The sequence below is a fragment of the Vipera berus genome, assembly GCF_964194415.1.
Source record: "Vipera berus genome assembly, chromosome: 3".
NCBI classification, from domain to species: domain Eukaryota; kingdom Metazoa; phylum Chordata; class Lepidosauria; order Squamata; family Viperidae; genus Vipera; species Vipera berus.
In genome coordinates, this window is record NC_138204.1 from 78,584,469 (window position 1) to 78,600,137 (window position 15,669).

General features: G+C 34.3%; 1 protein-coding gene across 11 annotated transcripts in view; it reads left to right on the forward strand.

Annotated features, from left to right (window-relative positions):
- ADGRL2 (adhesion G protein-coupled receptor L2) overlaps positions 1–15,669 on the forward strand; it is a 218,356-nt gene that overhangs the window by 187,210 nt on the left and 15,477 nt on the right. For 10 of the 11 annotated variants that reach the window (XM_081324140.1, XM_081324146.1, XM_081324148.1 and 7 more), the window contains 2 exons: positions 9,878–9,969; positions 12,057–12,225. In XM_081324140.1, the coding sequence (XP_081180266.1) occupies positions 9,878–9,969; positions 12,057–12,225 (261 nt within the window). Of the gene's footprint in view, positions 1–9,877; positions 9,970–10,986; positions 11,032–11,337; positions 11,365–12,056; positions 12,226–15,669 lie in introns of all 11 variants that reach the window. The other variant, XM_081324142.1, reaches the window with a different exon arrangement.

Genomic DNA, 15,669 nt, shown 5'->3' on the forward strand with positions numbered 1-15,669 from the left:
ATCTTTACATAAATGGAAGAAAAGAGTTCTTTTCTGCAAAATCTTTGGAAAGAAGGATTTTTAATTGGAGGACAGTAGTAAATATATTTTAATTTTATAGATGTTTTATGTTGCTTTAATTTGAGAATATTGTAAACAGCCTTACATTTGAGGGGTTGGCAACATACAAATCACTGGAGTAATTAAAATAATTAAATATGGATAGTTAATTGAATTTATTTATGGTATAATTGTAATATGACTACTTAGAAAAAATATCAGTTGAACTCAGTGGTACTCATGTAAGGCAGGGGTGTTAAACTGCCAGCCCGCGGGCTGGATGCTTCACAAAGAAACCATGCCTACCCCATTGCTGGCAATGGGGAAAAAGTTCCAATACGTCATGCGACGTCACGTGACGTTGCGAGTTTGACATGTCTGATGTAAGGAAAGTGTACATAGGAGTGTTTCTTATTCCTTTTATTTAAGTTCTTTCAGGAGTTTACACCTTTTTATGTGTGCTTTCTAACTACTGTAGTCATCTGTTGGAGTCAGATCCCTTTAGAGCTTTAAGAGTTAGAATAACTTGTTATAAACAGTCTGTCACATGCATTTAAAATTGAAATCTCTAATTCCTTTCCAACATCTTTCTTTTGAGATGTTATTAAATATAATTATATCAACATTAGCCTTTATAGTCATATACAAAGTTAACTTATCTAGTACTGTTTGTGTACCCTGATTCTATAAACAATTGTCTAAATTGCAAAATGTGTCATAATATTTATATTCAAAAATACAGTGATTATAACAACTTAAATAAATCAAAGCAACCATATTATCCACAAGCCACACAACTGAGATCAGTGGCTTGTACTTAAAAACAGGAAAATAACTCATATAACAAATAATCCAAAACAAAGGGAAGTGGAATTTTTTTGTTGGCTGAGGAGAAGGAGTCACACTTGGTTCAAATTCCACCTTCCGCTGTATTCCTATATAATGCCTTATATGGGTTAGAAGAACCATTTGACCATCATGATTAGCTTTTGAAAGGCGCAATCTTAAAAAGGGAAAGAATAGTTGAGAAGGCCTGTTGAATTAACTAGTCCTCTTCATGCTAATTTGGACTAAAGTGAGTGGTCTTTCCCATCAAATTAATGAAGAACTATGAAATTATGTAGTAAGTTGCATAATAATGATTGACTAAACCAGCACACTTTTTTTCAACATTTAGGTAACAGGCAAATCTAGCAATGTCAGCAGTTAGAATTGAATAATAGGTAAAGGTAAAGGTTCCCCCGCACATGTGTGCTAGTCGTTTCCGACTCTAGGGGCCGGTGCTCATCTCCGTTTCAAAGCCGAAGAGCCAGCGCTTGTCCGAGGACGTCTCCGTGGTCATGTGGCCGGCATGACTAGACGCCGAAGGCGCACGGAACGCTGTTACCTTCCCACCGTAGTGGTCCCTATTTTTCTACTTGCATTTTTTACGTGCTTTCGAACTGCTAGGTTGGCAGAAGCTGGGACGAGTAACAGGCGCTCACTCTGCTACGCGGCACTCGGGATTCGACCCGCCAAACTGCCGACCTTCTGATCGACAAGCTCAGCGTCCTAACCCACTGAGCCACCGCGTCCCTAGAATTGAATAATATAGAAAGGCTATTATTTATCATCAACCCATAGCACAATATATAAGAGTTGTACTTGCAGCTGATTTTACTAGTATAATAATACTGATGACAATTTGATTGTTAAGTTAATAACAAGGGTTAGAGTTATCACAAATAATTGCCACGAATGGGTTCATGGTTATTATGGCATAACGGCGTGAAGACTATTTTTAGTTTCATTATAGAGCTCTTTTTGGTAATATAGTTTGGTAATCTATATTGAAGAATAATTATCTCATTAAAAGGCTTCCTTACTTAAAAGATAATTCCATCTCCAATTTCCATTCTTTGAATCCTCTCAAGTAGTATGTAATGTTAGAGAACCTGTTCTATGAAGTTTTCCATCTGTCTTCTTAAAAGTCGTGATTGATGTAAGTGTGTATGGAGGACAGATGAAACAATAAAATACACTGTGCTGTTCTTCGTTCCTCATGTAATGTTAAAACATGTGTGACCCTCAAGGAAAAGCCTTCTTATACTCACTCTCTTCAACCTCTTTTCTTCAATGCCCATAAAAAGGAATATGCTTGCATTTGGCTCACTGACTTGACTTGTTCAACTTGCTAATATCAATGAATTGTTTTTATGCAACATGTTTTCAACTGTGTAACTCATTGAATGAGGTTGATCTGTACAAATGTAGTAGAGACTATTTGGATAATGAAGTCTGTTTTGTTTTTTTAACTTCACGATGAACAATAGTTTAACAAAATTACAGAAGTGTGGTATTAATAATAAGGAGTAGTAAAAATGACACTTTCTCTGGATATACATATAATTAAAAATAGTATGTCTGTTCCATCTCTTTCTCTTTTTATACATGAAGGCATAAAATATGTCTATTTAATACACCTATATTAATAGATATGTTTGAGAATATGGGAATGTGTTTATGTATGATTTATAAAAATTGCTTATTGTTCTCTCTTCTTCATTCAGTTTGTTCTCTTTATTTCTGAAACATTGCATTTTGTCTGAGTCTTGAGCATTGCTGCAGATATTGCTGCTTTCTTCTAACCAGGTCAGAATAGAAATCAGGGTGATGGGCTTTAATCGTATTGACCATATACAGTTAGAGTCCACTATTATTTGCCAACCATGACATTATTATCCTGCAAATCATTTAGGCTGAGAAGTGGAAGGCCTTTGGGAACAGTATTCCCAACTTCAGAAAATATGAAACAGCAGGTAGCAATCACTGCAGAGTTCCTTGCAGTAATTCTTCTCTGACAATTGCATTGCCCTCTAATCGTCCCCACCAAAAAAAAAGGAGGTGTAATGATTCAAGAATAGTTGAATGTGAATATTGTAGCCAAACAAGAGTCATAAGCATAAATGGACAATCAACATAATTCAAGAATTTAAGATTAACTTCATTATGAAAATATTGGCCATGCTTGCGTTATCACTTCAAAAGCTGCTCTTAGCATTTAACCATTTATTTACTTTCATAAATATGCCACATATTTTTGAAAGCCTTGGTTGGGAGAAATATGGATTTGATGAAGAATTTCTTAAAAATAATTGAGGATTAGAGACTTTGGCTACTTTTTTTTAAACCCTCTTTATTATAGAAAAAAATTAAAATGTGTAAGCTATTGTTAATAAACATTTAGAAACTAGTTGAGAGAATTTGTAAGGGATGAATATTAACTGTTAGTAAAAAGACTGTTTTATCTTATGAATATTTCACTTGTGTTAATAACATAAATTGGGGGTGGTTGTCCTTGTTTCCCTCCCTTGAAAGGAAGAATTTGTTGCCCAGTAACAAATATTTAGGCACCCAGAATCTTTGAATTCAGTGCAAAATTTGTAATCTTAAATTTAAGTGCTGAGACAGCAACAACTTGTGTAGTTAAAATACATGTTTATATATTTTAAAATGTGCAAATGTAGTGTAATATATATGTAATTCAAGAAAAATACCTATTTAATGTTGTTTGAATATATATTTTTTCCATAATATAATGTTTTTGAGATAGGCAGATAAATATTCTTTGTTTGAACTTGCTATATTTATTTAAAAAAACTGGAATAAATCTACTGTATATATTTCTAGTATGATAAATTTGAGAGAGGTTAAAAAAATCTAATTTCCCTAAAATATTTTTATAAAGCAGGTTCAGGATTGTTAAATGTTTAATATTTTTTAAAAATATTTTTAATTTTAATTTTTTTAATTAATTTATTGCATCAAATTAATTGGCAAAATATGAATAACATCCGTAAACAATATAACATTGACATTTTACATTTTTAAATTTAAAAACAAAAGTAAAAAGTAAAAACAAAAGTAAAAAAATTACCTCATTTACTGATACAATTAATTGCATTTTAAAATCACTTTTGTAAAGAAGAATGGGATTTGTTCCTATATATTCTGGCTTCAAAGGGCTGAAGTGGAATGAGGGAGAAATAGGAAGTTAAGAATACAGTTCTTATTGTTCCTATAAATTAGAAACAAAGAATTGCTGAGAAAGAGACTTTGGAGTTGGAAGGAATTCTTCCCTTTAATCTGTTGAATTTCCTCCTGATATTTATGTAACTCAACAACAAAAGGAGCTAAAAATACATTCTGTACTTAAAAAACAAAGAATTATAAAATCAGTTGATTGTGACAAAATCTCCAATCCAACTTCTTTTAAATGTAAGTAAGTTATAAAAAGAAATGATGTCGTGAAAAGACAATTCATAATATGCTTTATGCTGCTGTAGTGTTAAATTGACTTTAAGGATGGTATATTTTCAGGATCATTTTTCCACTTTGTTAAAAAGGAAAGTTTTTGTTATGCCACCCTAGTCTAAGATTTTTTTTTTTTGTCTTTACCTATTGGAAACTGGGGCTGTTATATCTATGTAAAACTCTGTGTATAAGTAATGAATGGCAGAAAACTATTAGTATGCCTGAAATGATTTAATGAAGCCTGGATCATGACACGTCACGAACTGTTCTTGTCATTTGGTTAGCTCCATCTGCAATTTTAATAATTCATCCAGTTCAGTGAGAGTTCAATTTCCAACACATTTAGAACTCGTCTCCACACTGCATGTTCCAGAGAGGAATAGGGCTTGTATGGTTAAAGAGAAGGCTCTGGAGCCATTTTGGAGCTGAATTGCTAGTGTTTTTTTTAAAAAAAACAAAAAAAAAACCTTCAGAGATGACAAATAGAGTCAGAACTTGTGCTGTTCAGGGAGGTTACTTCAGCATGGTGTTCCCTTCTTTTTTTAATTCAATCCATGTCAGGTCTTCCAGCTTAGGTGAAATAAATTTTTAAACTAAGATTTGGTTAAGTGGATTTGTTGGCTCTAAAATTAACCACATGCTCTTTTAAACTCTACAATCAGTAGCACCACCCCCACCCACCCCCCAAAAATCCACATTCATCTTGGACATTTCCAAATTACTCGATAAGCTTACCATTCATGTTGGGATTTGGTGAAAAAGCTTCCTGAACTTTCAGGAATTGCATCCTGAAATGTTACACAAACATTTCACAAAAAAGATTTTGTCTCATGAATGGTGAAAAACAGTTCTATAATTCCTGTTTTAAGAAGGTAAATATTAACTCCCCCCAGTGCCCTTATTGTATCTGGATTTTTATTGTTCTGAGGCAATCAAATACTAGACACTAACCTTTGATTTGCTGATCCAAATATGGACAAAGTCTCTCCTATTTTGTGAACATAACTTACATTTTAAGATGCTTTAAATTATATACAGGATGTTTCATGGGTATTTAAATTCAAGAAGTTTGGATCAAATGGGAACTATCATATAGTGAACATTCCGTAGTTTTCCCATAATTAAAGGAAAGGGAAAGGCTTAAACATATTGGCTTTATGGTCATATAAAATATTATTTTATCTTGTTATTATTACATTGAATTATTAAAATAAGATACCATTGTCAGCATGAACTAATGAACATTAGACCAGCTAGGAGAGTTTTCCAACTTTATAGAATTGGGAATTTAGGATTGCAGTATAAAATTGAAGCAATCCATTTTATAAAATCACTTACAAGGAAAGAAGGTGAGGAAATAGCTGAATAATAAATATAAAACAGTCTTTTTTTCCCCACTTTCGATATTGGGCAAGAATGGGAATGAAAATCCTCTTAGAGGCAAACTTCTAGTTCTCATGTACTCGAATGCCTAAAATCGTGCTGTTGAAGTTTGGTTAAAAAAAAAAAAGCTGAACTATGACAGTATGATTTCACCCCATGGGAAATTTCCATTCCATTTCCATTCCCATCTTTAAAAATTGCTCCAAATTATTTTTAGAAGCCCAAAGTCATTGGAAAGCCTACTGCAGCTTGCAGGAATGTGTCCTGAGAGAAAGGCTCCCACTTCTATTTAAGTAGACTACCATTTCAAGCTGTTTTTAGCTTCTCATATTTCCCAGTAATATAGCAATCTGCCTGAAGTTCTTTAGCTTATAAATGTATCCTAGGGTTCAAGTTACTCAAAGGAGATTTGTTTGCTTCCTTTCTTGTTTGCTTGTTTTCCTTCTCTGTGACTGAAAGGGACAAAATCATAGGCCTATAGGAGGAGGTGTTTGGCAAAATAAAAGTTGTAACATCAAAACATAACCTCCCCCACCACCCAACTTACATACTTGTATTCAGGAACAGGATAAAATATGGAAGACTGGGGTTTGCCTTTTGTTGTTGTTGTCGTTGTTGTCATGGTTAATAACAGGAGTCTACTATGGCAGTTATCTTTTAGGAGACTTTGCCACTGTTCATCATGATGCTGTTCTTTCATTGTGATAGTTTTAGGAAAGGTTATATAAATGCTTTGCTGATATTTGAAAGGTTTCTAAGTGTTGCTTTTCAGATAATGAACTTGGGTTTATTGCTTTGTATATTATATTCACTAAGATATAGAGAACAAGCATCCTATGCATTGTTATCATAGGCACATCATCTTGGATTTATAGTACTTTTAAGACACTTTCATTTCCACTCCATTCCCCTCCCTCCATCACTTGCAGAAGATTTATCATCCTGGATAAAATACAAGGCCAATTTCTTCCATCCATTTTTTCTTCTTTCAACAGAAGCTTCCAAATGTATTGATTAAGTTGCATTTGTTCGTTTATTACACCCAAATTTTGCAACAAGAATTCCATTTTAGGCTGATTCCATTCATTAATAGTTTATTGACACAGAGAGCACGAAGTAAATTATAATGGCACATATCAGGAACTCCTTCCAGGTATTTTGGACTTAAATCACTAAATCTGTAACATGTCCAGAGTCACCTCTAGAGAAAATGGATGGCACATAAATAATTGTCTATATAAGACAGATGACGTCTGAAACAGTTAGATGATATTAGCTTACATATAATAGCCATGGGTAATGTTGAAGATAGTGTTGAAGATAGCTAATGTGGTTAGTAGTTATGGTGCTAAATGAGAACAACGAAGATCAAATTAAATTTTACTCCTGACCAGCCCACATAGGACTAGTGTTGGGAATTTTGCATTTGTGCATCTTTTGGGGGGGGGGGAATCATAACTATTTTTCACAATTAATACCTATGAATACCTGGCTCATGATATGCAGCATAGGTTAGGCTTTAATTTTAATAAATAAATGCATATGTTGGAATACAACAATTTTGACATATAATATTTATATCAGTAGTAACATTTGGTCAATATGCTGATAGTCCTAGGCAGTCTAAGAAGCAAGTTAGAAATAAATTAGAAACATGAAAATAAAAGATGAAACAGCTTCATTTATACCCACTTAGTAACTCTGGCAGTATTAAAACTCACAATATTCATTGACTGGTCCCAGTGGGGCCTTTACAACAAACAAAAAACCCCTACTGCCTTGACCTAAACTATGTATACTTTAAGCCATGAAAACAAAGGACAACATGATAAAATGTGATTAATATTAATACTTACATCAACCACAGCTTTAAATTTCATTGCTGCCAAAATATTGGCAGATCATTGTACAAGCTATTCTTTTTGTATCAGCCAAGGGTTCAATTTCCAAGAGACAGCCAATGCCATTATTCAATATGTCAAAGATCTGAATATAGGCCCCTTGGTTGTAATTTCTCTCTGCGTTGGGGCCAGAAATTCCACACAGGCAATATGAATATCAATACACATAAAATATGAGCAGTTCTGTCAGTGTAAGTCATAAAACCATTTTGCAAGGTAGAAAAAGGACCAGTCACACCACGAAACCACCACAATCGCAAAGCAGTGGGAACAGGGCACTAAGAGTTTGATTACGTAGCTTAGGAATAATATATTTACCTTTTCCGAGACTGGCAATAATAGTTTTGTGTGGAAAAAGACTAGATCGCGGATCTCCTATTTCAGGAAATAGACCTGTGTCAAATGGACATAAGAGGAGCAGAAAGATAGAAGATACATGATTTGGAATTTGTAATCTTTTGGCTCAGTGGGTTAGGACGCTGAGCTTGTCGATCAGAAGGTCGGCAGTTTGGTGGGTCGAATCCCGAGTGCCGCGTAACAGAGTGAGCGCCTGTTTAGGTTTAGGTTTATTCAATTTCTATACCGCCCTTCTCCCGAAGGACTCAGGGCGGTTAACAGGGCATATATAAATAAATAACAGTACAAAAATTAAAAAGAAATTAAACCAATGCCCAATTAAAATACAATGACAATAAAATAGTAAAAAACCCATTAAAAAACCCTAATATTCCCCATCAGGCCAGACCAGCTAGTTCAAATAAGTGGGTCTTCAGCCCGCGGCGGAAGGAGCGAAGGTCCGATGCCATCTGGAGCTCAACTGGCAGTTGGTTCCATAATGCCGGAGCACCCACACAGAAGGCCCTCCCCCTGGGGGCCACCAGTCGACATTCCCTGACCGGAGGCACCCTGAGGAGGCCCTCTCTGTGGGCACGCACAGGGCGGAGGGGAGTTGACGCCGGCAACTCGTTACTCGTCCCAGCTTCTGCCAACCTAGCAGTTCGAAAGCACATAAAAAAACTGCAAGTAGAAAAATAGGGACCACCATGGTGGGAAGGTAACAGCGTTCTGTGCGCCTTTGGCGTCTAGTCATGCCGGCCACATGACCACGGAGACGTCCTCGGACAAACGCTGGCTCTTCGGCTTTGAAACGGAGATGAGCACCGGCCCCTAGAGTCGGAAACGACTAGCACGCATGTGCGGGGGAACCTTTACCTTTACATTTTATTCTATGGCATGCTCTTTTTAACTTTGTGAAGAGTGTGAATTCATCAGTAAGCAGGCATTGAAAAAGTTAATAAAATAATTACTAAGAAATTTATAGAATGCATAATTTGTTCTGTGGATTGTTCAGCGAACGAGAAGGGAATCATGGGTTGTTATTTATTCCTGTAAAAGTGTGGGAGGGGCTAAAATTAATGTTGTGAGTATCTACCCATTAGATGAATTATTTATAACTGAAGTTATTTGATGATAAACTATCACGTCATGCTAAAATTACTGCCTTGTATTTGTCTTTCTCTTTTATACTTTAACAAATTTTTGATTTTGTTATTTAGTACTTTAAATTTTTCATTTGCCAATTTTATATGGGATTCAGAAACCATTTTGTAATTTTCACTGTAGGAACAAATTAAATAGGTGGCTTAATATCTATTGTGGAAACAGTAACTATTTACAATCGGAAGAGGATTTGTTTATTTGAATTTTGTGTTTATATTATTACCTTGCGTTATGACACAGAAATATATTTACCTGAAAAGGAGACAATCCATGCACTGAACATATTCCCACCAACATATACAAGAAAAAAATAGAAAACAAAAATCCTGTTGCAGTTAATTTTGGATAAAAGATTTCCTCACCTGTAACAGAGGTTTTTTTTCCTTATACATGTAGCCTTCTATATTAGAAGCATATTTAAATATGCTGGTTTGTTTTTAATTTTTATTACTATTATTGCAAAATGTAACATTTTACAATAGGCGTTATATATATTATATAAATATACTAGAACTTTAAACAAGCATTCTATCAATTTGATTGACACTGGAAAGAATGCAAGATGTTATCTGAAAAACATATTTGCTGGATTTTTACCACTGATCTAATCTTCTGTCGAAGCTACTTTGCTGAAAATACTCAGTCACACAATAGTTTGGAGAATGATAGCTTTTCCTCTTTTTTTGTTTAGTCTGGAGTATCGTCATTAATCAACCTGTTTCTTGAAGTAGTTTAATTTCATTTGTATCTTGTTTTGACAGCTGAATCTTATCTTCCTGGTGATCACACTGTGCAAAATGGTGAAGCACTCAAACACTTTGAAACCAGACTCTAGCAGGTTGGAAAACATTAAGTAAGTGCTATGTGTTCAGATCCAAAAGTGTGATTATTTGTCTGATTGTTTCAGCTGATTGAAAGCTCCCCTTCCATTAGGAACACATGGCTTTGTCTCCCAGGAACTACAGATGTCAGTTAGAAATGAACAACACCAGTCTTGCTTTCAACACATTTGTTGCTCTAATGTTACAGACAAGGTTGAAATTAAATAACCTTCTGCTTGGCATGGTGGTCAAAGGCGTTTGGTTTGGTGCCTTCCTGAAATTCCAGAGCAGCACAGTCATTTCATTTGCATTTAAAATGCCCCTCGAAATTGCATTCCTCTCTGCACGGCTGATGTTGTTCTGCTGGGCTTGTTTTGTTAAATTATTCTCAGCAGTTAGGGGTCCTCAGCAGTTTCCCCAGTCATAATTCTGACCTCCTAAGATAGTTTGCTCCTATTACTGTGGCTATCTTGATGGTTATCCATTCCTTTTCATGCTAATTTAACAAATAATTATTTTTGTCTTAATGCTCTCTTTTCCAGAAATTGAAGCAATGTTTAATTTAATAAAACTGACAGTGGTGGATCATACTTCAGGCTGAGCTAGGCAACATAAAGCCTTCACTTTCGGCTTCAGTCCATGCTGTTTGTGTGGTTAAGGAATAGAAATTGATTTGAGGTTTTCTAGTGAAAAACACTTCAGTCTTGTGTTGCCTATTCCAGCTTTTTACCGTTTAGTCATAGGGTTATTTCAGGCTAGGTTATTGTATTAGTCTGATGCTGGAGGGCTGAATAAATTTTATCATAAGAAGAAAGCTCTAATAAGTTCCAAGCAATTGTGCTGCAGACTGGATTTTTAAATTGTCTTTGAAAATAGAATGTGACTAGGGTAAATTTGCAAGATACCTAACATTGCAAACTAGATATTGCTTAGATAGGTCACAATATCAACTTCATTGCATGTTGCATGTTAAGAGAGAGAGAGCTAATCTTTAGCATCTCTCTCTTTTCTTCCTTTTCTTCCTCTTTTTGTCTTCTCATCTACACCAGTAATTACCGTGTTTGTGATGGCTACTATAATACGGACTTACCTGGGTAAGATAGAACCCTATATTAACAAATTTAAAGCATGACTTAAAAAAAAGAAAGAAAAAAAACTTGAAAATTTGGACAATTTCCTGGATTGTCCCTAATTTTAATGAATCAAAATATCTAATTTGCTAAACTCTTTTCAACTCTTAAATGCCTTTATTATTTTAAATTGCTTGCATCTGCACTTTGAATTTCTCTCCTTTTAACTAATTTTTGTATGAACTTTACTAAAATGCTTTTTTATTAATTTCAAATTAAATTTCTTGTCTAATAATTTTGTTTCTCTTTTCTGCTTATAATGCTTTCTAGCTATGAAGATAATAAGCCATTTATCAAGTAAGATCATTAGTTAGATGTGGAATGCAATGAATAAATCCCTTTTCCCTTTTCATTCTGTGCTGTCCTCTGCGATTTTCTTTCTTTCTTTTTTCTTCCCCCCACCCGAAACTATTCATTATGAAATCCTTTAAAGATTTTATATTGCTGCTAAATCCACATACTTAACCACATTCAGCAAGACACTTTCCTATGAAAGTTAGAAGATATAGTCTTAGTTTAGTAGAGTTTTTGAGCTTCTGGTTATGGGCTACTGAACTGCCATATAAACCTTGCATAACTATTTTATCTGTGTATGTTATGTCAAATTTCAAACACATTTAAAAAAAACTGGCTTCTATTAATGACTAAATTGTTATAAAATGCACACACACACACACACACACACGTATATAAGAGATAAAAGGTTAAAGGATCGTGGATTCTATTTTTTTCATTTCAAAATAGTACTGTCCGTTTTCAGTTGTGAATGAGAGAAAGGGCTCATCTACCACTGCTGCTTTCCCTAAAGGATAGGACTGTTCCTTCTTTAATAGTCGAAAGTCTATTTTTTAATGTCTGAATGCAAACCTAGCCACAGATAACCGTAGCAAGTGAAAATGTAATGCATAAGTTTGTAATTGTGCTGAGATTATTATTATTATTATTATTTTAAACTCAGTAGTCTTGCTTAATTTTATTTTATTTTTCAGGTCTTGGGCTCTAGGTGCATTTGCTCTCCTGTGTCTTCTTGGACTAACATGGTCTTTTGGACTGCTTTACATCAACGAGGAGACTATTGTGATGGCATACCTCTTCACAGTATTTAACGCTTTCCAGGGAATGTTCATTTTCATCTTTCATTGCGCGCTGCAGAAGAAAGTGAGTCATCTCCAGATAGTTTCATTTGCATGTGTTTATCTGTAATGAATAACAAAATATATACCATAAATGTGACAAACTATAGACCACATTGAAAGGAAAAACAAGAAAAAAAATCTTGTTGACAAAAATTTTAGTCATCTGTTGTTTTATAATAGAATCAAAATTTCAGTGTGAATCTTGCATTGGTTTTCTCCATCTCCACTTACTGAATGTTAAAAAAAATGTGCACAAAAATTGATTTTAAGTATATATTTTTTCCTCACAAAGATTGCATGTATAAATTTTTGACACAAAGTGCACATTTCTTAATGAGCATTACATATTTAGCATATAGTTTATTTCTTTTATTTTGTTGGAACCAAGAGCCACATGGCAAAACTCTATATGATAAATCTGAAAAAAAATACAGTAGAATCAGGGCTTTTTTTCTCATAGAACGCTCAGAACGGAGTTCCGGCACCTTTTTTGGATGGAACCTTGTAGGGTAGGCAAGGCGGGTTGTATGACATGTGTGAGTTCCGGCTCCTTTTTCTTTTACAAAAAAAGCACTGGGTAGAATAATATATCAATGTAGAAGTTATTGATTAGATCACTATGTATAAGAATTCATGAAAAATGCTTTCATCAAAAGTAGTTTACTAGCAAGCTATTTAAGGGAACTGGTATGGTGTTGCTGGGGTTTTTTTTACGTACTATAGAAGCAGAATGACTTTAATTAGAACATATAATACTCTAATAGAAAATATTGTTGAATATAATTAACTATAAAGATAACAATTGCTGGTTCTAGCATAGACTTTAAATTCCAGTAAGTTGAATATATTATTTGTTTATCAAAGTAACCTTAATAATAGTTTACCATTCTACGAAAAAATGCAGTTTTATATCATCAATAAAAAATCATTGTGTCAAAAATTAAATGATGAAAGATTACATTTAGAAATCTTGAAATATAATAATAAAACAAAAAAAATGAATAAGCCATAAGTAAAATCTAATCACATTGGGATTATATTTGGGGATTCTTGATTCAAGAGTATTGCATTACATTAAGATCTTTAGATTAAAAAGATGTAACTGAGTTAGTTATTTGTAATACATCACATATGTATACTACTTATGTAAAGACAGAGAGAGAAGCAACCTTTTGCATTTAAAATCAAAACAGCATTTCAGAATTTGTTTATAATTTTAGTGACACCTAATTTGTATGCTGCAACTTTTATACATACTTCTACAGTGCTTTTTCCTGAAACAGCTATTATCATCTATAAGGGTAAATTTGCCAGAATTAAATATTACCTTTTAAAAAAAAAATTAAAAGGACAGTATTGAAGGCCTTTTCAGTATAGAGTATTAAGGGGTTTTTTTTGTTTTCAAAATCATAAATACAAAGGTGCACTATATTTATAGTGTTAATATTTTGAAACATGCAGCACCTTGTTTTTATCGTAAGCAAAGCCAGCACAACAAAGTCATAGCAAAATCCCGTTCGAGTGTAGGAAAAGTAGATAATGTAAGTCAAGATTATTCATACTTCCAATGTCATTCAGATTGCCATTTGAAGTTTAAAAGCTTCATTCTCTGCTACTGGATATTGTTCCATTTTTTTCTCTATGTAAGTAATGCAGTCTTTTTATTTGGTTATTGCTAGCGGTCACTAAATTGAGCAGAGAAATAAAATTGGGGAAGTGAAAACAATTATGTTTCCAATCCTGACAAGATGATAGTTCTGTTACCTCGATTTTCAGAAAGCTGTAATTTAGAAATGATGGCAGCGGAATGTGCAGTCCAACAGAAAATGTATGTTTGCAGCAGTATAGACAATTAGACAAAATCAGCCTCAGAGAGTGATATTTAGGACACAATGAGAGGATCTGTTGGGTAGAAAAGTCCATAGCTGTTGGCATCTTTTAATTGATAGATATGCATGCCCGTGAAATATTTCTGTTATTTATCAGTACAGGGCTTTAGTTTTTGAACTCAGCCACATTTATCATCCCTTAAAATCAATAGGCTCATTCTCTTCTGTGTTGTGATATGTTCATGCATATTCAACACAAATTTAGTTTAGTGTCATTTGGTTGCATCTGTGTGAAAAGCTATTTGTAGAATATATTTGAATGGAAGTTTCTCCCATCAGAAGGACTAGTACATCCGGCCAGTGTTTCTTCCTTGGCATGGCATGATGGTACCCTCGCTATCTGCTCATTTGGGAATCCAGTATTATTTGCTAATCTTATATTTATATAACATAATTATACAATCTTGTAATGTTTATATTTAATCTTATGTGCAGTAGTTGTCTTTCTATGAAATATGAAAAAGGTTAGCCAAAACCAGTGTCATCGGAAAATAAAATAGTAATCGCAAATGAATGCGTACCAAAACAGCAAACAGTAAAAACATAATTAAAGTCAGTACAGGTTTAAACAAGGAACAGCTGAAAAAGCAAGCCCATTCCTTAAGTTAAATATTTTTTTTCCATTTCCGTTCCATTGCTAACAGGTATATGCTATGACCAGAGGGGCCTATGTTGTTTGGGATTTCCCAAAATCTGTGTGCAGCCACAAGAAAAAAAATATCTTGATTTATAGCCAAAGGTACTCAGATGCTGTGACAGAGAGAAAAGTGCCTGGGTGGTCTCAATATTTGAGCGTGTTCATAGAGATATCTGCCTTCGTTACATAGTGTAATACGAAAGGGAAAACCATGTTTAATATCTTGAAACATTGATTGATGATTTAAACTAGACTACATTCAGAGAGCAGGTGCTATTTGAAACTATTCAGTTCTGTCTTGAAAATTCAATATCCTGTCATGATCACAGTGCTTATGGAATAATGTACAGGCAGTCGTCAATTACAGATCACTCATTCAGTGATTATTTAAAACTATGATAGCACTGAAAAATGAGATTTACGACGAGATGTGAAGTTGCTGCCTTTGCAGTATCCTCTCAGTACATAATTGTGATTGGATGCTCGGCAGCTGGCTCACATTTTCTATAGTTGTATGTGATCACCATTCGCAACCTTCAAAGACAACTTCCAACAAGGAAAGTCAATGAGGAAGTCGGTAGGAAGTTACAAGCTGTAGTCAGATGACATCTCATTAACAATCTGTGGTGATTTGCAGAACTGATGTAAATTGGCACAATCACATGATTTTTCAGTTTGCGATCACATCACTTATAGCAAGAGTTGCCCATCCCTGTTGCAATCAGTAAATGAGGACTACCTATATTTGGGGAACATGAATTAATTACTGAAAAATCTATCTAATCTAATCTATCATGTGCAAAATTTACCACTCGAGGGACAGGACTTTGTGGAAAATACTAGAATATTTCTCCATCGCAGACCATAGCAGTCCAGCCATTTGCAGGTGGCCCACTAGTTTTACTAAGGAAAATTTCTGGAGTGCCACCTTATACTTTGG